The sequence below is a fragment of the Pocillopora verrucosa genome, chromosome 1 (genome assembly GCF_036669915.1).
Source record: "Pocillopora verrucosa isolate sample1 chromosome 1, ASM3666991v2, whole genome shotgun sequence".
In the NCBI taxonomy this organism is placed as follows: domain Eukaryota; kingdom Metazoa; phylum Cnidaria; class Anthozoa; order Scleractinia; family Pocilloporidae; genus Pocillopora; species Pocillopora verrucosa.
Genome location: NC_089312.1, coordinates 10,735,429 through 10,758,596, shown reverse-complemented (window position 1 = coordinate 10,758,596; position 23,168 = coordinate 10,735,429). Strand labels below are relative to the sequence as shown.

Here is a 23,168-nt window from a genome sequence, read left to right as displayed (position 1 = left end):
TTCTTGGCTTTTCTACATTTCTCAGGCACTAATCCTCAAAGCCTTCGCCTAACGTTGCTGAACGCCAACGGCTCCCAAGCTCTTCGAGTTGCTATCAGATACACCACACCTCAGCGGTTGGACGTATATCGCACAGGCGCTTTCATATTCCCAACCAATGCAAATTTCAACGAGGAAAACTTTAGCTACAAAAAGAAAGATCCTAAGCTCCCGGATAACCAGTTTGAGCCGACCTTGAATAGCATCAGTGGAGCCAACTATTACGATCGAGAAAGCCATCTACTTTATGTGGTAGTCAAAGGAAATGTTCCTGTGGACATAAGAACTGCTCCAGTCGTACAAGTTAAGCTCGGTGAGTATCTCAGTTATTCTAGGCAATGTGGATTTCGTATCACAAAAGATGAAATTGCGTTTGTGTGAATCCTATTACTTCAATTTTCCGCAACAAATCTAGGGCTGAGACTGTACTTATCGACACTTTAGGGAATAAAATGTTTGGATCCCTTAACTTTTATTTATTTATTTATTTTTGTATCTTCTAGGAAGCAAGCCTGTCCATTTCAACGACTTCTTCGAAAAGAATTTAGTTCAAAATATGGCCTCGCTCCTGAATATCGACGAGTCTCGCATTCGCGTAGTCGAAATCGTAAATGCCGCCGAGAAAAACCGAAGACGACGAAGAACTTCGAATGATGAGGTGATGACAGTCACGATCGAAATAGGCGACCCGCCGGAACGTCACATATCTTACACACCTGAGAATACATTTGCCCCTGGAAATTCCTCGTAAGTAGCTCATACGCCAACCTTTGTATTGTTTAAACAACATGCAACCATCATATCACGCATTACCCTGTGGTTTTTTTTCACAGTTCCACTAGTCCTCCTTTTGTTACCGCCACAACAACGGCCTCTCCTACCATGAGCCCCACTGAACAGTACATAGGTCTCCAGTCCTTAGCTTCCAAAACTGTAGAGGCAGCACAAACAGGGCGCATGGCTTCCTCTCTTAATTTGGACATTTTATCGATTGAGGTTACGGATCCCGAGCCTCCACGAAAACTCCCGGAAGGATGGAAACGAGCGACGCCCGAAGAAGGTATGTAATACTTTATGAGCTTTTAGGGGGAGCTGGATCCAAAGCTGCAAATGCAACGACACAAGATAGCTTCTTTAGAAACAAGAGGCTCTCCGTAAAATAAAACAACACTACCACCAACAAAAAAGATTTTGATTATCTAATTTATACCTGCTTTATCAGCCGGACCAAAGAATGGAACATGGCGGTTTGATCAAGTCGAAATGATGAAAGAAGGCAACAAGTCCAGTCTGGTGTATGATTACCTGATTCCTGCTCGACTTGTTGTAGTACAACAACCTGGTGGAGCCAATGAAACTGTTCCTTTTCAAATTCAACCCAAATTGCTGATGGTTGATAAACTCAACCGCACCGTAAACATGCTGGGACATAGTGACCGTGAACAATGGTAAGATTCTCAAAGCGCTTTGTGGTAATTCCAAGCAACTCACTTTCGACGCATAATCAAAGGATATAGCTAGTGATTTACCATACTAATTTCAAAGAATTGTCCTGATATTGTTTCACCCAATTATAAATAGCATCCCCTTCTCCCTTGGAAACTGAAGCTGTGTACTCCAGCAGTTGGTGAGGAACGGGATTACTTTAATGATCAATGTAACTTTTCTGAGAAGAACATTGCACACTCACTCTTTCATGTCTTAAAACGTGATGCACGATGATGCCATGGTGAAGAGTTGGGAGGTGTACAACTGCTCAAGATACTGTAGTTAGATAGCATCAATTCATTTCTGCCATGAATATTTTCAGGTATGTAACTGCGTCAATCAAGAATGGCACCGGGGACCCTGGTGCCTTTTTGGGTGGAAACACGACTGTACCGTTCTATGATGGCTGGGCAAACTTTACTAATCTTAACATTAGCCACAACGGCACAAACTATGTTCTAGAATACAGAGTATCCCTTCCTGCTGAAGCAAGCTTTACATCTTTGTCGAAGCCTTTTGAAGTCAAAGAAAGAATCTTGTATTTTGCGGTCGTAAGACACCCAAGTGATGCCAACGAGACCGTTCTTTTTGGCCAGCAGCCTTTGGTTGAGGTCCGTGACGCTGCTAATGGCGAGCTAGTGACGAACACGGGGTGGAAGGGGAGGAAGTGGATTTGTAGGGCGTCGCTACTTGATTCAAAAGACTATAAAGGTAGCTATGTGGTTATTAATGGAAGGCTCTTTATCTAAAGAAAATTTGAGCCGGCCCCGGCCCCGGCCCCTGCCCCGGTTGTTCGAAGGTCGGATAACGCTATCCACTGAATAGAACTCTATCCGATGGACAAAGCTATACGTTAAGCTATCACTTATCCGCTGGATAGCGATTTATCCGTTGGATAGCGTTATCCGCCCTTTTTACAACTGGGCCCAGAAGTTTATTAGACAAAAATGCCTCAGACCGTTAGCTCACATCATGCACTGAGTTGTCTGCAATTTAATCGATCTTTTAGGCATCAAATTTCCTGTCTTAAATATGTATGGTTTTTAATTGGCATTTATTTAAGGAGCAAAGATACCGTTCTCAATCTCGACTACGAAAAATATTATGGTCAAAGATGCAAGAACAAAACGTATACTTTTAATTCGATTGACCAATATTTGTCGATGTTCCTTAATTCCACTTCCAGGAAGCCTGACTGGATCATCCAGTGTAGAATTTTCTGGTGGTATCGCGTCATTTCTTGATCTCGCCATTGACCATGAGGGAAATAACTACATTCTCATTATCAAAGCTTTCACTATTCCATCATCTCGTTACCAATTCTCAACTAACACCACTCCTTTTGGCGTGAAAGAGAGGATCTTGGAACTGGTTATTACTCAGCAGCCAGGTAAGTGTAGGATCTATGATTCAAATTCATTTCAATTACAAACAAATTTCTATTAAAGTCGAAGGCTGGTCCCCTCAAAGTATGAAACCCAAACTTTTATACATTTTCAAAGTTTACATTTACGTTATGGTGTCAATAAAAGAAAAATTTTCAACTTTGAAGAATATGCGCACTTTTGCTTCGATCGTATAAGGAATGGTTAAATGTCTTACTCTTGTAATTGATGGATTTATAACCCAATCTCTATAACCTAAAACCAAAGCTACCAGTATTTTCTTGTTCTAGGAGACTGCAATGATACCGTTCCATGCGGCCACCAACCTGTGCTCGAGATCCGAGACGCTGCCACGAACGTATTGGTTGGAAATCTAGGCTGGCGCCGTCGAACGTGGACAATTCTAGCTTCAATGGAAGAGGGAGCTGGAAACCAGGTGCTTCTTGGCCAAAGGAAATTCCAAATACCAGTTTCAGGGCGCGTGGAGTTCTCAAACTTTAGTTTTTATGATGTGGCAACTAATTATCGGATGAAATTCAACGTGTCGGTCAGTCCTCACTCACAAGCATACTCCGGAATACTGGCCATATCGAATTCATTTGACGTAAAACCAAGGCAGTTTTATCTGGAGGTCGTCACACATATAGCCAATGCGAATCAATCTGTACCATTTGGTACCCAGCCAGTGGTGGAAGTTCGAGATATGGGAACGAGTAGAAGGGCCGCACCCTTGAAGACTCCATGGTGGGTTACTGCGTCACTACATGCCAACCCCAAGCCTAGAGATTCTTTCTTGAATGGAACATTTAATGTTTCAGTAGAAAAGGAGCGAGCTGTGTTTACTAATCTTCTTGTATCCTTGTACGGGCTTGGTTATGTATTGAGGTTTGAATCTAGCTACGGACATGTCGTTCTATCAGCGGCGTTCGAGGTAAGCCACTAGTGCAATGCAGTTATCAATGAATCATGATTGAAGGCGTTGTTCTGTCCTTAACATTTTCTCAAGTTTTTTCACTTGTGTATACAACTACCCCTCTACTTACATACTAAACCCCCTACTTCCTATGATCCGCAATGGTATCTATTTACCTAATCAAACATCTTCCTCCATCCTACCTACCTACTAACTTACTTACCTACCTACCTATCCATTGGGCTGCCTACCTATTTACCTTCCCCTTTCCCCTTTCAACTTACTGCAAACCTGCCTCATCATACAACTACCATTTATTTCCTCTCTCTTAGGTCCATTACGTCAATGATTATTCTCCAGTGTTCACTCCAGGGAACCGTACAGTTCATGTTGACGAAGGAACAGCCATTGGGTCATTTGTCATCGCGATCCATGCGACAGACAATGATATCGGAAGTCAAGGTGATGTCTATTATGCCCTCGACGCAGGAAACATCGACGAAAGCTTCCTTATTAACAGGACCTCTGGTGTTATAGCTACTGCGCAGAGATTAGACCGCGAAACAACTGCTGTTTATAACCTGAAAGTGAAGGCTTACGACGGAGCTGTTGAGGAGAAAGTTCGTTTCTCCTTCGAACTTATTGTGGTTCATATTGGCGACCTTAACGATAACGCCCCGCGGTTTACCAAAAATGGATTTGCATCTCGGGTAAACGAAAACGAAAACCTTAATGACGTAATTCTTCATGTGGACGCAATGGACCGCGACGCAGGAGCAAATGCCAAGTTAAGGTTTTCTATCACATCAGGAAACAGTGACGGTTATTTTGACATCAAAGCTGAAACAGGGGACATTATTGTTAAACGTTCACTTGATTTAGAGGGACCAGCTCCACCATCACTGAATTACAGCCTAGGTAAAGCAATATTTTATTCACCTTCGTAATGAAAACAGTCTCCATTAGTGCCCCTTTGCAATCCTTGAACCAGTTTAGAGAACATTTGCAAAGTTTTACTGAAGCAACCAAATTTGAGAAAGAGCGTTTTCTAATAGATCATCAATTTGAAACAGTAACGTATCTGAATTGGGAGGCGCCATAGGCAAGAGGTACTTATTCTCTATTTACTGAAGAATTCACTCTGTTTTGGTGCATTTCAGGTGTTTATGTGACCGACCTAGGATCACCTCCACTAAGTAACTCCACCACTGTGGTAATAAACATCGCACCAGTAAATGAGTTTTCGCCTCAGCTCACTCACGACCAATCAGCTGTTGTTACCGTAAAGGAAAACTACGATCCTGGAAATGGACTTGTGTTGATGGATGTGAATGCTACTGATAACGATTTCGGAGTGCAAGGTAAAATGGAAAGGTTTACACAAAAACATTTTACAGATTGGTAATACAGAACCAGAATAACTAAGTATCAAGGGACTGGCTAATGGGGTTGTTTCAACACGAAATTCTTACATTATTTGTTTATTCCTTTATTGGACATCTCTTCGCTTTCCTTGGGGCATAGAACGTAAAAAGCCGTTTATGATATCTGAAAAGAAAAGGAACGTAGATCGCTCAAAGATATCTTGTCAAAACGAAACTCTGAGGGAGTTCATTTCGGATTTAATTGTTGCAATCACAAAACTTCAAAGGGAAGCCTGTGTGTCTGTCAAGATTTCCTTAGCCTGAAAAGGTAGACACTCATTTAGTTCTTCGTAAACTACAAAATAAACGGCTAGAAGAAGGCTTTTACTTGAGATCTAGCCCTACTTTATGTGAACCTTGAATTACCTGCGCAGAAGATGTTTAAAACTATTCATACTTTGTGAGGCTATTGAGAACGTTGCTTAAATTATCCGCTATGATTCGAGCAGTATTTCTTACTTATGCATGGTTGTTTACATCACTCCGCAGGTATTGTTCATTATTTCATCTACAGTGGTGACAGCGACGGAACGTTTGTGATTAATAGTTCTTCTGGAGTTGTGACGTTGACTTCATCTCTGGATCACGAGACATCACCCCTACACAGGCTAATAATTCGTGCATCAGACAGTGACCCCACTGGTGGTGCGCGATACACTGACTTTGACCTGCAGGTCCATGTGGAGGATGTAAATGACAATAATCCATTGTTTTCAAACAATTTAACTACAATTCAAGTGCCCGAGACTCTTTCCACAGGTGAGGCGAAGCGCACGGCGAAAACTTTTTTTTTATAAGAATTAGAGAAAAATATATAACTTTTTTCCAAATTGCCGCCGTTTGTGTGCAAAATATAAATATAGTTTCTATTTGATCTTTTTCAACTTATTCCGTGATTTACTAATCAACCTCCATATAGAGCTCAAATATCAGACTGGTGTTCGCTGAAAGTCATGACTGTCTCTTTCACAGGGTCTTAGATATGTTTTATGTCCCCCGTGACCTCAAATTAACTTCCTCGTCTATGTCCACGTTAAACATAAAGGAACCAACACCTCTTTAAAACCTCTCTTTCATTGGTTCTTAAACGTTAATCTATCGTTCCATGTCTCTCATTTCAGGTGAAAAGGCTACAACTTTCCTGGCAACCGATCTCGACTCAGGTGAAAATGGGCGTGTGAGTTACGTCATCACCGCTGGGAACTTGGAGGGCTACTTCGGTTTAAGTGCTGACACTGGAGACCTGACGTTACAAAAGAGCCTTGATCTGGAGTCTTCGCAAGCACCTTACCCAAACTTCACACTTGTGGTCGAGGCAAAGGATCATGGGAATCCTCAGTTGTCTAACAATGTTACATTTGTGTTGAAAGTCAAAAGTGTGAATGAATTTACTCCTGAGTTCATTCACCCTGGTCGTTCCTGGCAAATTCCAGAAGATACCGCTGTTGGAACGCTTTTATGCCAAGTCACAGCCAAAGACAAGGACTTTGGACCTGATGGATTCATAACGTGAGTTTTGCAGTTGTATTTAGTAGAACAAGTTTGTTTCAGAGCTCACGTTAATTCATATAGACATAATGAAAGGTTTGATATCCTACGCATGAATTTCCGCTCGATCACATTGTATAAATTGTACCACTTCGTAACAATTCCGAGGACAGTCATTACCAGATAAACTCTATTCGATTTGTTGTTTGTCCGGCTCGATTTTAGTAAATATAAAAAAAACCGTAGTAACTTGGTGTGAATTTAATACCAACTTATTATTCATAGTTATCAGAAGAAGGACAACAACTTAAGGATTGTATCGCATCAGGGGGTTAAGGCCTCAGGTTCATGAGATGATAATACAGTGGGGTCTTGTTAAACCCAACCCAGATATCTTGAACTTGGGCTGGTTGAGTGTGCACCTGCCTCATAGTTGAAAGGTTAACCACAGATACTTTGCGTCGCGAAGTGGGACCCAAGGACGGATGGAATTTTTTTAGTGGTTGTCGACTTCAGCTAATCAGCGCTACCACTGTATTTAAGTGAAGGGAAACAATTGAGTCAACGTTTGCGTGCTAAGAATTTGTGGGTTTAAGCAGTGTGGTAATTAGTGTGATTTACAGAGCATGTTCCGGAACTTAATTAACGGTATCCCTTATCTTGATCTTTTTGGTGATCTTCAGGACTGAGGAGACAACTGGACCTCTCTGTGTAAACGTTTTTTGAATAATACTTTCTATTTGCAAATTCAGATATCACATACTGAAAGGAAACGAGGATAGGCGTTTTCGGATCGAGTCTTCGTCTGGAAAAATATTCATTCACGCTCCATTGGATCGAGAGACAACTTCAAGGTACCAACTGGAAATAGAGGCTTCTGACTGGCCTGTTAAAATAGTCAATCAACGTTCGTCTATCACGTTTGTGAATTTAAGTCTAACGGATATCAATGATAACAAACCAGTTTTCAGCAAAGGTTCTTACTACGTCGCTGTCAAGGAAACTGTGAAAGTAGGCAGTGACGTCATCACAGTGCGAGCGAGTGATACTGACGCAGGTATGTAATGTTTAAGCCTGAAAGTGGAGCTTAAGCCAGCTGATTTTTTTTTCTCGCCTTCATAAATTTAACTAGCCAGGGAGAAGAATTCGGAGGGAATTCAAATTAAAACCAATTATTTCCGTAATAAAGTACTAGTTTGTGACCCTAAATAACCGCTTCTGGCTGTCCCAATATTGTGAAAATCAAAGTGTTCATTTCAGTGCGTGCACCACTTCGGGAGCTGCTTTCATTCTTCGCAAAAAGAATATTACGATTTTACTATTTAGCATTTGACACATAAATCTGTTCGGCGCGACAACCAGATCATTCCGACTTTAATGGTTTGCATATTTTCGTAAGTACGGGAGTGGGGCCTGCTGGTTTCGCACTCTACAACTCTACTTAAATGTTGTTCATGTGAATGATCGTGATATGAAACTCTGTGACGCAAAATTGAAATCATATCTTTAAATGTAGGGCTTCTTTGCTCTTTCTTCTTTCTAGAGGAGTTGATTTTTCTAAAAAAAACGGTTGAAGAGTGAAATCAGTCAGAAAAATAAACAACTCATTTGTATTTAATTTACTAATTATGTTGACTCTGTTTTAGGTTCAAATGGCCAAGTTGAGTACAAAATCAAGTCAGGTAACAACCATGGCTTCTTTGAAATGAACTCCAACACTGGAATAATAACAATAAGAAAAAGCCTTGATCTGGAGACACAGCAACACGTGGACGATCTTCTTTACACCCTCACTGTCGAGGCATTGGACAAGGGTCAGGTGCCACTGACCAGTGAGGTGCTGGTTACCATAGAAATAGTCAGCGTGAACGAGTTTGCACCACAGTTACAACATTCCGCAAGTATTTACGTAAAAATACCTGAAGACACTGCTGTTGGTTCCATTGTTGCGGACATCAATGGCACAGACAGAGACTTCGGAATGGACGGACAACTTAGTTATTCTATTATAGGTGGTAACGAGGACATCAATTTTGATATCAATTCCAAAACTGGTGTGATCATGGTCAAAAAGGATCTGGACTATGAAACAATCGTGAGATACACCCTTGTTGTACGTGTAAGCGACAACGCTCCATCAGCTCAGCGGCTTTCCACGGTTGCTAAGGTGACAGTTCGACTCACCAATGTGAATGACAGTGGAGGCGTGGATGTGCTTATTGAAGATGTGATCAGCAGGATAAGTCCTCCAGGGGACCCTGCTGTTGCAGTTGGCGTTGCAATTAGTAGTCCGATATCAGTACTGTTGCTGTATGAAAACGGTGAGATATGACGACACTAGATCGGAGAGAGACCACAATCCGAGAAACGTTTTTCTTGTAACTGTTGATCTTTTAATCCAAGTTGTCATAATTGTTAAATCAAAATTTTCATGTACAGGGATAAAAGTCTTCACTCATTAACCAACATTCTCTCTTTTCATTGCTATCCAAGAATTTGGAAATGATTCGGCTTAAATCCTTTTGTTATTCAAAGGGAAAATACTTTACTCTTTAATTATGAAATGAGGCATTATACTTCTTTATGTCATGGCGCCGTGTGAATGTAACCAATCATTGTGTATTGAAAGGTTTCAAGAACGCTGACGAGTATTTCCTGTCAACAGGTAACCGAGAAAAGCTATCTGACGATGACAACAGATTGACATTTGACGACAAGTCAGAATCACGTGGTCTGTTCTCAGTTGTGTCGGCTGATGGCAAGAAAATAATTGCAGCAAACCTCCAGGGATTACTGGGTCATGGCGTTCTTATTGTTCGTGTTCATAACATTTACAATGTTCGTGTCCAAGTCAACGTAGTTGGGTTTTCCTCTCTACAGCTATCAGCTGTACCTTATCCAACCACAAAAAACTCAGAAGTAACCTTGAAATCGCTAAAGCGCGTAGGTAATCGTCATGGCAACGTCCAGTCGGCTTCTCTTATTCTGTACCTCATTTTGACGGATAACTCCACTTATGACGTTACCAAGATGATATCAGCCTCCTTCAATGTCATAAGCAATGACGTGGGTGTTAAAGCCTTGGTGGGACCCAGTCCGAGAAATGTGTTGTTTGTAGAGAGTGTAAGCACCAGCGGGAACATAAGTCTTATTGGTATGTTCTCCGGGAGAGCGTCTAGTACTCTTAGGCTTGAAATTTCAGCTGAGGTAATAACTGTCAATGAAATAGTTGCTGTAGAAATAACTGGACTTAGGAATCAAACTCTTGTTGGTCCTGCGTTTGCAACGCAAGGTCAGGTACAAGTGGACTTTGCTATGAACGACAGCTCCACGTTTAGGGTGCAGAATTTCTCTAAATTTCCTGGACTTGTTACATTCAAAAGCAGCCAGAAAGAGGTGGCTTTGGTTGATAACATGACTGGTGTTGTCACGTTGTTATCAGATTATTATGACTTGGTAACCGTGACAGTGACTCTGCTTCAGGGCCAAGCTGAGCCACAGAGATCTCAGTTTTATTGCAATACAGTACCACCAGTGGGTGGTGTTGATATTGGACAAGAGTACGGCCCCGCAATACCAGCTTTGAAAGCTAACCAGCGAATTACCATCCCTGTCCGCGTGAATCCAGGAAAAGCAAAACTTCTTGCGTTTGACGTAAAGATTTCGTTCGACGAAAGTCAAGTCCATTTTGTTGAATTGAAGAGAAGTTTTGCATACTCTTACAATTACGGTCAGTTGCATTTAGCAGATCTGACAAACCCTGAAAATGCTATCTCACATGTTGCCGATCTAGTTTTCGACTCCTTGGATAATGGTGTGCCTACAATACAAGGAACAGTGAACATTTTAATGGATCAAAACTTGGGTTTCATAGCGGGAGACTATTCACCAACTCTGACGATATGCCAGAACTCAATGCTGGGAGATGTCAACGAAGACTGTGTGTTTAACATCAAGGACGCAGCTTTCACTTTAGCGCACAGCTTGGCAGTGGAGGATAACTTCAACAGTGAGTTCGGGAAAATGATGCTGAGGCGAACAACCAATAAAATGGTAAGCGCATAAATTGAAAATACGTTCATTACTTTTATCTGATCCCTACATTTTGGATTTTGGATAGCTTGTGACTTTGCTATTGCCATTGGCGTGCATAATTCCTGAGATCTTGTTTTAACGCTTTAGAAACTTTTAAGTTGGGCAGGATGTCGCGATATAAGAATAATTTCTTGTGAAGCAGGCAAACTGCCTTCAAACTAGTAAGAACATACCGTAGATATTCTTGACGGGACACAAAGTGGATGAACGATAACGCTTATTGAGAAAAATAGCTAAGACATGAGACGGAAGAGACCATTAGTTGCCACACCTTCAACCGTAAAATATATTTTAAGATTTCCGCTATATCTCTTTCCTTTCTGCGTATTCTAACCCTAGTGGAACTTATTAAGACCCCTACTCTTAGGACCCTGTACTTTCTCTTTATAGCTTCAAGTCATGGATTTCAACCTAAATGGAGTTCCAGAACGGGACGATGCCTACCTGTTAGCACGTGCAAATATGGATATGGTGCGATTCTTAAAATTCTTTCATACGAGCGTACCTGATCACCGAAATAATTCTACAAACTGCGAGTTGGAAATAACAGCTGAGTTGAGCGCTCGAGATGGAACCAAGGAGACAAATACTGACACCCAACTATACTTTGAGTTTGCTAGTGGATCGGACATCTTGAATGCACAACTTGAAAGCACCTCATTCGACTCAGGAGAACTGATAGCGACTTACGATCAAGAGCACGAGTTGTTTGGAGGTATCGTGAAGGCTGGACATCGAGGCGAACGCTTTATAGTAATGACTAAACAGTCCCAAATAGAAACGGAAAACTTAGGCGTGTCCATGATTCAGGTAACGAAGGGTGCTAAATGGCGGGAGCCAGTGGTTACACCCCTTTTTACGTTTTCGCGTGATCCAACGTTCCCTGCACCAATAACAGTTCAATTGGCGCCAAACGCTGCCCTTGTGGTCACCAGTGGACACTCACCTCAGATAACTGTCAACGTTTCAGAATCATTTACAACTTGTCTTGATCCACCTGTCATGAAAAACGTTATGTTTGTTTTCCGAAACGATTTCTCAGAGGTCGAAGGAAACAAAGACACTTTTATGAAAACGTTCATAGAAGACTTAACTTCAAAATTCCCACATGCAAAAATTGATAATGTGAGACTCGCACGAGGTAGCATCCTGGTCTATTTTGACATTACGGCTCAGATATCTCAGATGGATAACGCTCTAGTTGCATTATGGGACATGATCAAGTCAGGGTACACCTTGCGTGTGAACAACACAGAATATCAAGCTCAAATGGTTATGCGCGTAGATGGACAAGATTATCACCGTAATGATAAGGTGTCTCAAACAGAGGAAGACCGATCAAAATTTCCAACGGCTGCAGTGACCGCGATATGCGGGGTCGTCGCTCTTGGTGTTATCATAGGAGTGGCGTTCTTCTTATGTAGGAAACGCGTTCGTCAAGCAAAAGGTAAATTTTCGTGGAAAAGCGCATCAAAAATCAATATCATCGATTCGCACTCAGCCACGCAGATGAGTGACAAAATGGGAGGTACTGAGATGATTCTGTTCAGCGAATTAACCAATGACTGTTTCGAGTCTTCGGACAATGAAACACCTCCACCGTCGAGGCCCTCTTCAAGAAATACTTCAGCGCAAAAGGGTAACTTTTTCAAGCGGAAGGTACGCAAAGTGAATTCTGCATCTTCTCAGGCGTCTATTGAGGCTTGGTCAGAGAATACCTCTCCTGCACTTGTTAGGCGCACTCCGCAGCTTGCACTGTCATCTCCCACGATTGACGCCAACTTCAGGGATGCATCGATTCTTAGTAGACAGACGGTGAAACATAAGAGTGACAGCCAAATTTTGGTGCAAGAGAACTCCTCAACTGAAGGCTCACCGATAAATTTAAGCCCGCAAACGCCAAAACGAAGACAATCACCACAAAAGCTACGAATGCGAGCCCAAAATGGTGCGTCTTTTGGCAGTGATTCATCAGACGAAGAGTTGACAAGGAATGGGACGCCATCTTCGGCTGACTCGGGTACTCCCACAAGCAAATCTTTGAAAGACCAGAGCCGTCGGCATTTTATTTTTGAGAAAGCTGTTTTGTACAAGAGACTGATGGCTCAAGAATCACGTAAGTTTATGTAGCCTGCTCAAATAGGTGCCAAAATAAACTGATATTCGTAGTAAAACATTTTGATTCCAGCTATGTTAGATATGTTTTTGAGAGGTAAAAAAGGTAATTAAGCAATTTCTTCATTAAGGCACTCGACGTAGATCATGAACAAGAGCTATGATATCTGAATTTGAATAAAAACTATCTAAAAAACAATTAGTATCAGGATTTTGAGTCTGGAAAAAGTATTTTTTGAATTAAAAAAATAAGAAATTACCATTCATATACTGCAAGGTAACAATCAACTTTACTATTTCTCTGAAAATGCGCAGTTGTATGTTTCAAATAGATAACATATTTTCGCCGCAGTATGTTACATCTTCGAACTTCCTTTCCTTGCGCAGATCTCTGACTTATTAAAAAGGTTTTCACGGATGTCAAAAGTGTCAAGAAAAAATAGGATACTTGATCTCCCTTTCATGATCAAGTAGACGGGGAAACTGAGTTATCTCTTTGTATGAGACGCTTAAGTCAATGTCATAGAGCCGTCTTATTCCTTGCAGCTCAAACAGGATCGCGGGATTCTAGTCGCCCATCTTCCGGTCACAGTACACCCAGAATGAACGTCACCTCGCTTCCTCCTGGATACATGGGAAACAATAACGACGGGAATGACATCACAGTAGAGGGTGAGTCATTTAGTTCACTTGAAATTTTCTTAATCATTTCTAGTTTAAGTTCCTTCACCCTGTTATCAGTATGCATTTTCTCCATACTATTCTCTCCTTCTTAGCATTATTTCGTTAAGTGCTGAGAAGGAGAATTTGTTGAACAATCAAGTGCTTCTTAAGTTGGTGATCATTCGGCCTCTGCTTCCTATGACCTTAATGTTTGATTCAGGGGTGATAAGGAGAAATTAGATGCTAGTCAGTATTAGTGGTGGAAGGGTCAACAGACGATAACGCTTTTCGTTTGAACGTAGTGCAAAACCACAACTGCAGCAATAATCAAGATCATGCAAATCAACTCTTGAGAAAACTCATACTCGATGATTTAAACAGTCTGAAGCGCAAGAAAAAGCGGCTTACAACGTAACGACTACTTTTGCATGTAGTGTCGCTTGCAGTTGGCTCACGCAGTGTACAAATTCTTAAGAACAATCAGAGTGCCAATGCAACCCAATATTACCTTCGACAGTTAACTTTTCAATTCCCAAGATCTTATTGTTAATTTCCCCACTGGCAGCCACACATTCCTTTGTAAAGTAATTGCGAGAAATTGGTGGGAGATCAAGACAACAACTTCAACCTGATGAGTTTAAGTGTTCTCATTGTCTGTTTTCTGTACGAGGTATTACAAGTTGAACACTCCTGTGAATTAAAGGGTAAATTAAGGTCTGTTCCACGCAGTCTATTGAGAATTTTTGTCGAACTTATACTAAAAAACTCAGCCCGCGTAGCATGTTTGAATCGTGTCATTCATGATCATGTCAAACGGTGAGGTCTCCGGGGAAATTAATGTTAGATGGTGCTTGTTCTAGGAGCCCTTTTGTTGATAATTCTTTTTGAACTGTGTCAATTCTTTTTAACAATAGAGGAGTCATACACTGTCAGACTTCCCGTGAATGTCCTCAACACAGTCGCTGAAGGAGAAGGAAGAAAGCCTTTCACGAAAATCGGCTTCGTCGAGTTTCCTAGCGATGCTACCCTTGGTGACATTCGGGAAATATTAAAGAGGGAATTCTTTGAAACCCTTCTTGAGCGAGTTTTCCTATTCCAAGATGCCATGATGGCTGATGTGGAACCATCCAGCGAGGCGACAACCAAGAGCATGTATAACTTGTCGGTAATCATCAGATTTGCCAACAAACAAGGTAAGGAAAAGTAAAATGCGCTAGGGATAGCAGTGTGGGAGCAGGTTGAATTGAAGTCAAAGTAATCTCTCGCTTCCAACTTTGTTTAGGTTGAATTTGTTTTTCTTTTCTAATCTTCAGAAGCAGCACTTTTATTTTGCCCATGCGGCGCCGCAGCTCATTTCCAGTGCTCTGCGTGTCACAAGCGTGGTTACTGTGGTCGAGACTGTCAAGCGAAGGACTGGCACCGGCACAAGATCACTTGTGAAAACGAACAGGTCTCTAGTGTGTAAAAGTTCCACGAAGGAAAAAAAAATACATACAGCGCTACTTATTTACGTGTGACCTCGTGTTATTCCGTCTTGAGGTGTTGATTTTTGTTTCAGTGCCGATGTAAAGAATTTGGCGTGATAAAAAAAATGTGGCTTCAGTAGACCAAGAAAATAATCTTTAGGTCAAAAGGCATCTTCCAATGAAGTTACTTGTGGTCCGAGGTAATCTTTTCACGTCGTTGTTTAGCAGCTCTCTCTCTTTTCCCGTATGTTTTGTCTTTATGCAACCAAACTTTTGAAAGTAAATTTTTAACGCTCAGAGCGCTCCAAAGGTCAAGATATTTAACTCTTTAAGGGTGTAAGTTCTTGGGATATTTTTCACGGACACAGTACTGAAAATGTGAAATAAAGAGAAATAAATAAAATTTAAAATCTTCGCAACATCGTACATTGTTCGAATATATATATCATATAATGTTGGATGTACTCAAAATCACGAACACCTACTCTGGCTTTTAATTGTCGTGGTACAATCTGATCATAGAACACTACACGTGCAAAGTATCGCAGTTGTATTTAATCAACATCATACCAAAAATAGAGTGTACGTTTTTCTACACAACTTCGTTTTTGAGTGGACAGTGTTTGCTCAATTAATTCTCTCTTAATTTCTCTAAAATATTCTTTGTTTTCGGCTTCATTCACCCCACACACCGTTTGCGTGATGTGAAACTACAATAGGTTTACAACTCTTATTGAATCGTCGCAACTTTGCACTTGGTGCATCCTCAAAGGTTCACATGTACTTGCCTCGGAGTACTGCACAAAGGTATATCAATTTACGTCTTGCAAAAACAGTTAACTGGCTTTGCTGAAATTTAAATTTTCCACGATGTTTTCATAATTTTAATGTTCATTTTGTCATAAAGTTGTGATAGTGGTATTTCAACCCGCTTGTAAAACTTTTTCTTGGTGTTGATTTAAACCAGCAGCTGCATTATGAAGTGTTTCAATAAAAGTTGGGAGATCTGAAAAAGAAAAAAGCGAATAACTCCAAATCATTAAATAAGCTAATAGATAATTATGCAAGCACATAGATAAGACTGAAAAATAACTGAAAACAGCCATTTTTGAGATGAATGTTATCATTCAAGACAAACAGGTTTTCCTTGAGACACGTGTAAGTATGAAAGGTATAGGCGAGTCAGCCTCTTTCTCCCAGCCTAGTCTCATGCCCAAGAAAAAAATATCGCCAAAACATAGATCTGTACCACAAATTTCTTCTCCAAAAGTTTTCCTGTGGTTTGCTTATTTTCAAGATATTTCTGACCATTTCTTTCAACACACAGTCTTAACTAAGCCAAGGAAGAGCTTTTGCTCCTAGTCTGAATGAATCACTGTAAAAATTCCATTAAAACGTCCATAAAACTTACACAGTGCCAACCCCCACTTCTCAATAAAATGGCAGCCTGGCAGTGGCAGGAAAACTCTTCAAATCAAAAACGACACATCATGTTTTGTTTCACCCAACAAACTCTTTGATTAATTCTACAATGAAGCAACATACATATGTGCCCAACAGCAAGACGCCCTTTTCTTTAAGCTGTATTGCACCAGACTCAAACCCAAAGGAACCACATTTTAAAGTACATTCCAGTCACTGTATCCACAAAAGATATTGCATTGACTTACTTGTGCTTGTCAAAATATTCATGCAGTAAGATGGAAAGTTTGTCTTGGGATCATCAAAGTAAGACAAAACAAAGTCAAATCCATCCTGCAAAGTGAACATTGCCAAAAAAAAAAAAAAGAACTTGAAAGGTTTGCAGAAGAGAAAAAATTATGTTGCCCTCTTACATAATGTCCACTTACTAACTGAACTGAAATTTCTAGTCTCACATTTTTCAAAAGTTTTAAGAAAAAATAATTTGAACCTTCAGCTCTTAAGATCAAAAGCTTGTCTCACCTCATCAAATGTTTTATGTGGTACAATCACCATGCTGGAGTGGTAGCTTGGCACTCGCACATGTTCATTATTCTCTGGACAGAGTGGATGATGAGTTGCCCTGGGTAGGTAATCAGGAACAGTTAATTACAGTAACAAACAGTATATTCAGCTTTTCCACTATGTTGCCCACACAAAGGTAAAGGGAAATTCAAGGCAAACAATGGCATAATTTTTTGGATGTCACATTTTTGTAACCACAAACCCCTTAAAACACCTGTCTATGCATGCAATGATGGTTAAATGGGGTTCATGGGAAATCAGTAAGTAACACTTGCCATACTAATGGTGGGTCATCTCTATAGAAATTTAAGTTTACACTGTGCACTGAAATCATGCTGATACAAACCATCTATGCAACATTACTCTGTTGCTCACCTTGATAACAGAACCATCGTCCTTGAATTATGATCAATCTGAAATATGGACATTAAAATGTCAAATTTAAATAAATAAATAGTGCACTGGTAACTTTGGCCTTCTTGGTATAAATGTTTCTAAGCTTTTCAAAGATCTCCTTGAGCATATCAATTATTTTTTCATGCTGGTTAATTAATTGAATGCTGTTCCAGTTACTGTGAACCTTCAGGGTTACTCTTTAAATGATTACACTTGTGCAGTGTTTTATAGAAATCCCAGAAAACTAAACATTGCTGCAACTGTAGAATTCAAAGGAAAATGCTGACACACCAGCACATTCTTCACTTTACCCTTTGAAGCCTTAGTGTAAATAGCATCTGCTCCTAGTTTTTGTGTTACAATATCAACCTGAATCTGAATCAAGGACATGATCACCAACTAAAGAAGCTCTTGATTGTTAAACAAATTCTCTTTGTCAGCATCTCAGGACATAAATGGAGAACAGTATAGAGAATATACATACTGATTTTAGGGTGGAGAGGGTTAAACGAAAAGAAAAGGAGAAAAAAATACATAATAGGGAGAGGTTGGCAGTTCTGCCTGACTAAAACCCATTGTAAAAACAATCTCCATTTACTTACCTTCCCTCTTCTTACAAACACATAGTCTCTATTTCTCAATGGGTACTATAGATGACAAAAGAAAAAACACAAGAAGGTAAAACATTGAGTACACTATTCCCGAAAAATCTTCTCTGCAGTTTGGATAAATTAGTTTAATTACTTAAATACTTTACTGATAAGGTACTGTGAATAATTTTTGTACACTCTGCAGATAAACATTTTAAAATCAACTTCATGAACACTAAACATGCATACCTTTATTTGTATTGGTAAACTAAGGGTCTGGACCCAGTTGTTCAAAGAGAGTGGATGACACTGTCTACTGGATAAATATTGATCTGGTGGATAGCTTAGTACATTTTGTCAACCCTTATCTGGAGGATAAGGTTATCCACCCTTTGGACAACTGGGCCAGAACATTGTTAGCCCTATCATATAAATAACCAGTTAAAAAGAAACAAGCAATGCAAACCCAAGAAAAGAATAGATGTATAAAATGAGATACTTACAGGAAATTTTGTAACCCAGTGTAGTACTTCAGTTCCAGTCACAGGATCAGAGTCAACAACATCAAGTTTTAAAACAAACTGGTCCCAGCATAGGCGGTATTCATTATCAACCTGAAAATAAATACATCACTCTTAACATTGTTTCAGAGATTCTGGCCATTTGACTGAGTTAATAACATGTAATGTAGTGACCTCTCCAGAAAAGTTACACCTACCAGAAGCACACCAAATACACCTCTTTTAGAATTATTTCTCATATCACTAAGAATGAGTTATACCGCATGCAATAAACAGTGAATTGAACACACATGCACAATCAGACTGAAGCTGTCTTTATACTTTGTTGTTGTTGTTTTTTTAACAGTGTTATTTGTCAACAAAACTGTTCTAATACTTAGTGCAGAATATATAGTTCCAAGTGTCACATTTTCAAAAGTGTTACACCAAAGCAAGTCTACAAAACTGAACAATTGGCTGATCCTTCTGTAAAATTCTAAGGGAACCTGTTCAGCCAAAATTTCCTTTCCCTTATAGTATGATTATGAAGACAAGTCAGAAGACAATAAAAATGAAATGTTTTGATAAAGTTTAAACCTTGAAAAGAATTATTAATCATATATAATTATGTAATCTCCATCAAGTTTATTTTATTCCTCTTTTTCTTTGAAACCACGCAGAATTCAAAGAGTGTTGCCACATCATCAAGTCACAAGTTGCTTGTGATACCCCCATTATCATTAACAGGTTAAATAGAATTAAGTCAAGGAAGCTATCCTCACCTGAGTCCTATAGAAGGATGTTGCATTTATATCAAAGAAAGTACCAAAAACTACAAAAAGAAGAGGTATACAGTAGGTCAGGAGTTTCAGAAAATTACAATGTAGAAGTAATAAAACTGCAGAACTAAAATTTTCATTTCCACATAACATTTGACAAAAACCCTTCCAGCTCTTGAAGAGCATACTCAAACCATGAACAGGTAAAACCAAAACTTGCAAAAAACTGACTTTATAGTACATACAGTGCATTAAATAAACACATTTTTGTGTTTGAAATGTGTACCTTTGATACCCATGAGATACATGTAAAGATTCATAGGATCACCTGAAGTACCCAAGCCCACAAAAGAACTAATTATAAAATTTTCATGTACCCCATACAAGCAGCACAGCCTGTACAAAGGTATTTCATGAACTTCCCTTAGAACATTCATGTACATTTGTATCGATTGTCGCCAATTTCTTGGTGAAAATAGTTCCTTAATTCAGACAAGAGGAATAGTAAGTAATTTACATTTATATGTCTGGTTACAGTTCTTACCCTTGTATTCATAAAGCCCAGTAGTATCAATAGGCCTTCTCCACACTTCTAACTGATGTTGGTTGATAAAGTGTTCCCATTCCTCTTTGTCACTGTTTATTTTGTCATTTTTCCTTTTCCTAGAATTTTCTTTTTTACACCTAAAGAACAAGCAAAGCCAAAATAAAATCTTAGTCATAAATAAATTTAGCCACTCTCTGGAATATGCTTGTTTCATAATCTGTGGTTAAATATTCAATTACTGTTCCACAATCATATTCACACCTTTATCCTATATGTACAATGTATATCCTCAATATAGAATACATGAAAAGTGAGAGTGGTATATACCAGTGACCAACAAGAAGTGTAACCAGTTTACAACAGATCAGATACCACAACACTCAACAAAAAAGACAAACCACAACAATCAACATTTATTTTAGTAGCAGAATTAGTAATCCCCAATTTGATGGATTAGAATAAATTGCACATGGGCACTTAGCTCTCTTTTCTCTTAATTTTTGCTCTTATTTTATGTAATCCCTCTGAACTTGGAAAAATCCTATGTATTGTACATGTATGTTGAAATATATATTAACAAAATACCAGTACCACAATATGCTTTCAACTAGGTTTTAAGTACATTATCCTCTTCACTCCCAGGATCTCATTAGTAATTATCCTTCTTGTATGTTATACAATTCTTATAAGGTTAGTTCAAATAATTTGGTATTGGATTATAAGTCCCTAATTGATATTTTATTTTATTCTCATCACTTGTCTGCTTGATATCATATGGATATTGCAAGGGGAAATTCTGTCTTAGTCACTCAAGGGAGTTAAAGTTTTAAATAAATCTTAATAGTAAACAAGCATGATACAAGGGAAGAAGAGAACAGTTTGGTAGACTTTAAGGGTTTCAGGGAAGAAGGCTTAGCTGATGACTACTGGAAAGAAAGGGGATGGGGGGAGGTAATGGGCATTTGGATAGACAGCAGCCTGAAAACTTAGCAGATAATATTAAGTGTCAAGTAACATTATGTATGGCTCTATCAGTCGAGTATTTTTAACTTTAAGCTTATTTATTATGGTTTTATATAGTAATGTATCATCCATTGTTTCAGTTCCTTGTCTAAATTCAATCATATACTTCGCTCGTAGAGGTTGTTCTCTGCTGTGCCCAAGCAACTCTTTAATGCTGTTTTATGCCCCCTAAAGTCTAGAATACCACGAACAAAACAGTTGAGCATGAACCAAATCTCAAAAATGTACCAGGCAGATATACAAAAGAAATCATCTTGAACGGAATGAGCACCCCAAAGAAATGATAACAACTTATGTAATACCAGAAAAAAACCTAAGTCTTCAACGTTCAACATTTCACTTTCCTGTACAGCTCTTGCAATTTACTGACTCTCGTGTTTCAGACATCAAACTCAGTACAACAGATCTGGCGTAAATTCATGGGTTTGGATGAAAATGGAAGTTGAAGGAGATGAGACTTGTAGCGCAACAGATCCTCTACGAAAACCAGAATCTGATGGAAACCTACTCGACGATTGCTTGTGAAACATTTTGAATATATATTTTCACTACATGAAAACTAATTTGATCGATTTAGGAATTACTGATTACAGACATATCTAACCTGAACAGTTCATAGTCTGTAACTCGCTCCTTATCCCACAAAAATCCACCTGCACCAAGAAGGCGAATGTCCCGGTTTACCAACTGATTTTCGTAACTCAGATTTCCTTCCGTCTCGTCTGGATGAAAATCTTCGCAAAAACCTTTTCTTCGTTGCCTTATACTCTGTCTCTGCAGCAAGTATTTTTCTCTTCTTTCTCTCATTTGCTGGCAGATTTCACTGACTGCGGTAGTCAAACTTTCCAAATTAAGCCGAAGAGGCAGAGTGTCTGTACCTTTCGGAAAAGGGAACTCGACTTCACGAATTCGCTTGCGAAGTGGATGATCGAAGCCAACATTGCAACGAACTGCGGCGCAGAACTGGGAAGATTTGTAGATTATATACGGCCCTGTTGCTGCCATTCCTTTTCTCAGCTAAATTGTGAGGATCGTTCCCAGCAAAGAATTCAAAAGATTGTGAAAATCAAACGATATCTCCTAAACATAGCCGCCATGTTTACATGTGATCCAGCAATGTGTCTGGTTTCGCGGCCAAAGTTCATCAAAATTTCCACCAATGCGCGTTCGTTGATCACGTGTAAAGAGAAACCCTGCCGGATGTTAATGGCGGATAGAAACATTCATGTGCGCATAGGCTTAAATTTGCTCACGATAAAAATGCAAAATATTGCTTTCAAGTCACATCCAAAGAATTATGATTACAAATTACGTGAGACCTGGGTATTGTTACGTCATAAAAAAGCTAATTTTCACGCGCTGGCTGCCTTCGTGACAATAGCTGTACCACATATTGACTAACCCACCCGAACAGAATTATAAGCGAGCCGTTTCCTCAATTGATAAGAACAGGTGATGTACGCGAGAAAAATGAATTTGTTTTGCTGGTACCCAGGAAAAAATAAATCATCTCTTTAAGATTTGTTAACATGGTAAGATATTTTGAATTGTACGATGCGACTTCCTGTTCTTCTTCTTCTTTTTTCTTTCCTCTAGATAATCCGTGGTAATGTATGGTGCCGCTTTATGACATAACATAGACACAACTCACGCTATGATTGGTCAAAAATCTACGTATACTTGCCTGTATGCCCGTTGGAAACTGAAACACCTTATGGCGCCAAACGGGGCGAATTCCCAGGTTTTTTTAAATTTGTTAAAGGTCCTTGGCTTGGAGAAAACGCTTAAAACAACGGCGAAGCTTTCTTTTCATTGCTACATTATCAAAATTCGTGCTTAAATTGAAGTTGAACTAACTGGCTGTTCCGTTTTAAGCCTTTGTTTTTCGCGGCGCAGTTAAAGTGAAAGAACTTTAAGGTGGGGGTGACTTTTTACAGACAAGAACTATTTCAGAGCGAGCTGTTAGTTCTCGTCCAATATTGCAATAACTTGTCCTATGCTGAGAGATCTGGTACAAGTTGTCGAAGGTGAAATCAGGTGGGGAATACTTTCTGATACAAGTTACATAGATATGAATGGTCCTAAAGGGTACGCTTCTTCAACCATTTTGGTCTGAAAAGCATTTTTTCATCCACGTCAGAAAAAAAAAGCTTGGTTGACAGTTATTCGGGAGTTTAAGAAAACCACGACGGCAATGGCAACGGAAACGTCACTAAACAAAAAGTTTAATGAGAAGAACACTGGCAGTGCACGTGCATTATAAATCTTTTT

General features: G+C 39.6%; 2 protein-coding genes across 2 annotated transcripts in view; one reads left to right on the top strand and one right to left on the bottom strand.

Annotated features, from left to right (window-relative positions):
• Positions 1-15,893, top strand: part of LOC131774776 (fibrocystin-L) — a 46,928-nt gene extending 31,035 nt beyond the window's left edge. The window contains exons 41-58 of the mRNA XM_059090859.2: positions 26-352; positions 543-786; positions 873-1,099; positions 1,262-1,487; positions 1,850-2,238; positions 2,714-2,917; positions 3,203-3,843; positions 4,158-4,743; positions 4,986-5,186; positions 5,739-6,008; positions 6,371-6,758; positions 7,490-7,794; positions 8,384-9,058; positions 9,403-10,790; positions 11,223-12,948; positions 13,494-13,619; positions 14,525-14,803; positions 14,924-15,893. Of these exons, the coding sequence (XP_058946842.2) occupies positions 26-352; positions 543-786; positions 873-1,099; positions 1,262-1,487; positions 1,850-2,238; positions 2,714-2,917; positions 3,203-3,843; positions 4,158-4,743; positions 4,986-5,186; positions 5,739-6,008; positions 6,371-6,758; positions 7,490-7,794; positions 8,384-9,058; positions 9,403-10,790; positions 11,223-12,948; positions 13,494-13,619; positions 14,525-14,803; positions 14,924-15,075 (8,354 nt within the window). The 3' untranslated portion in view covers positions 15,076-15,893. The remainder of the gene's footprint in view (positions 1-25; positions 353-542; positions 787-872; positions 1,100-1,261; positions 1,488-1,849; positions 2,239-2,713; positions 2,918-3,202; positions 3,844-4,157; positions 4,744-4,985; positions 5,187-5,738; positions 6,009-6,370; positions 6,759-7,489; positions 7,795-8,383; positions 9,059-9,402; positions 10,791-11,222; positions 12,949-13,493; positions 13,620-14,524; positions 14,804-14,923) is intronic.
• On the bottom strand, positions 15,614-22,026 carry LOC131774774 (stAR-related lipid transfer protein 7, mitochondrial). The gene is made up of 9 exons (XM_059090856.2): positions 21,502-22,026; positions 19,872-20,011; positions 19,331-19,380; positions 18,552-18,662; positions 18,061-18,105; positions 17,438-17,475; positions 17,021-17,120; positions 16,747-16,831; positions 15,614-16,082 (listed from the first exon to the last, which is right to left on the bottom strand). The coding sequence occupies exons 1-9, from the start codon at positions 21,900-21,902 to the stop codon at positions 16,000-16,002; spliced, it is 1,053 nt and encodes a 350-aa protein (XP_058946839.2). The 5' UTR covers positions 21,903-22,026; the 3' UTR covers positions 15,614-15,999.
• Between the last annotated feature and the right edge of the window lie 1,142 nt (positions 22,027-23,168).

Coding starts and splice junctions, on each gene's coding strand:
- LOC131774774 (XM_059090856.2), bottom strand. CDS start 21,902: ATGGCAGCAACAGGGCCGTATATAATCTACAAATCTTCCCAGTTCTGC. Junction 18,106..18,551: donor ACTGGGTTACAAAATTTCCT/GTAAGTATCTCA, acceptor TGTCATCTATAG/TACCCATTGAGAAATAGAGA. Junction 17,121..17,437: donor ACGATGGTTCTGTTATCAAG/GTGAGCAACAGA, acceptor TTACCTACCCAG/GGCAACTCATCATCCACTCT.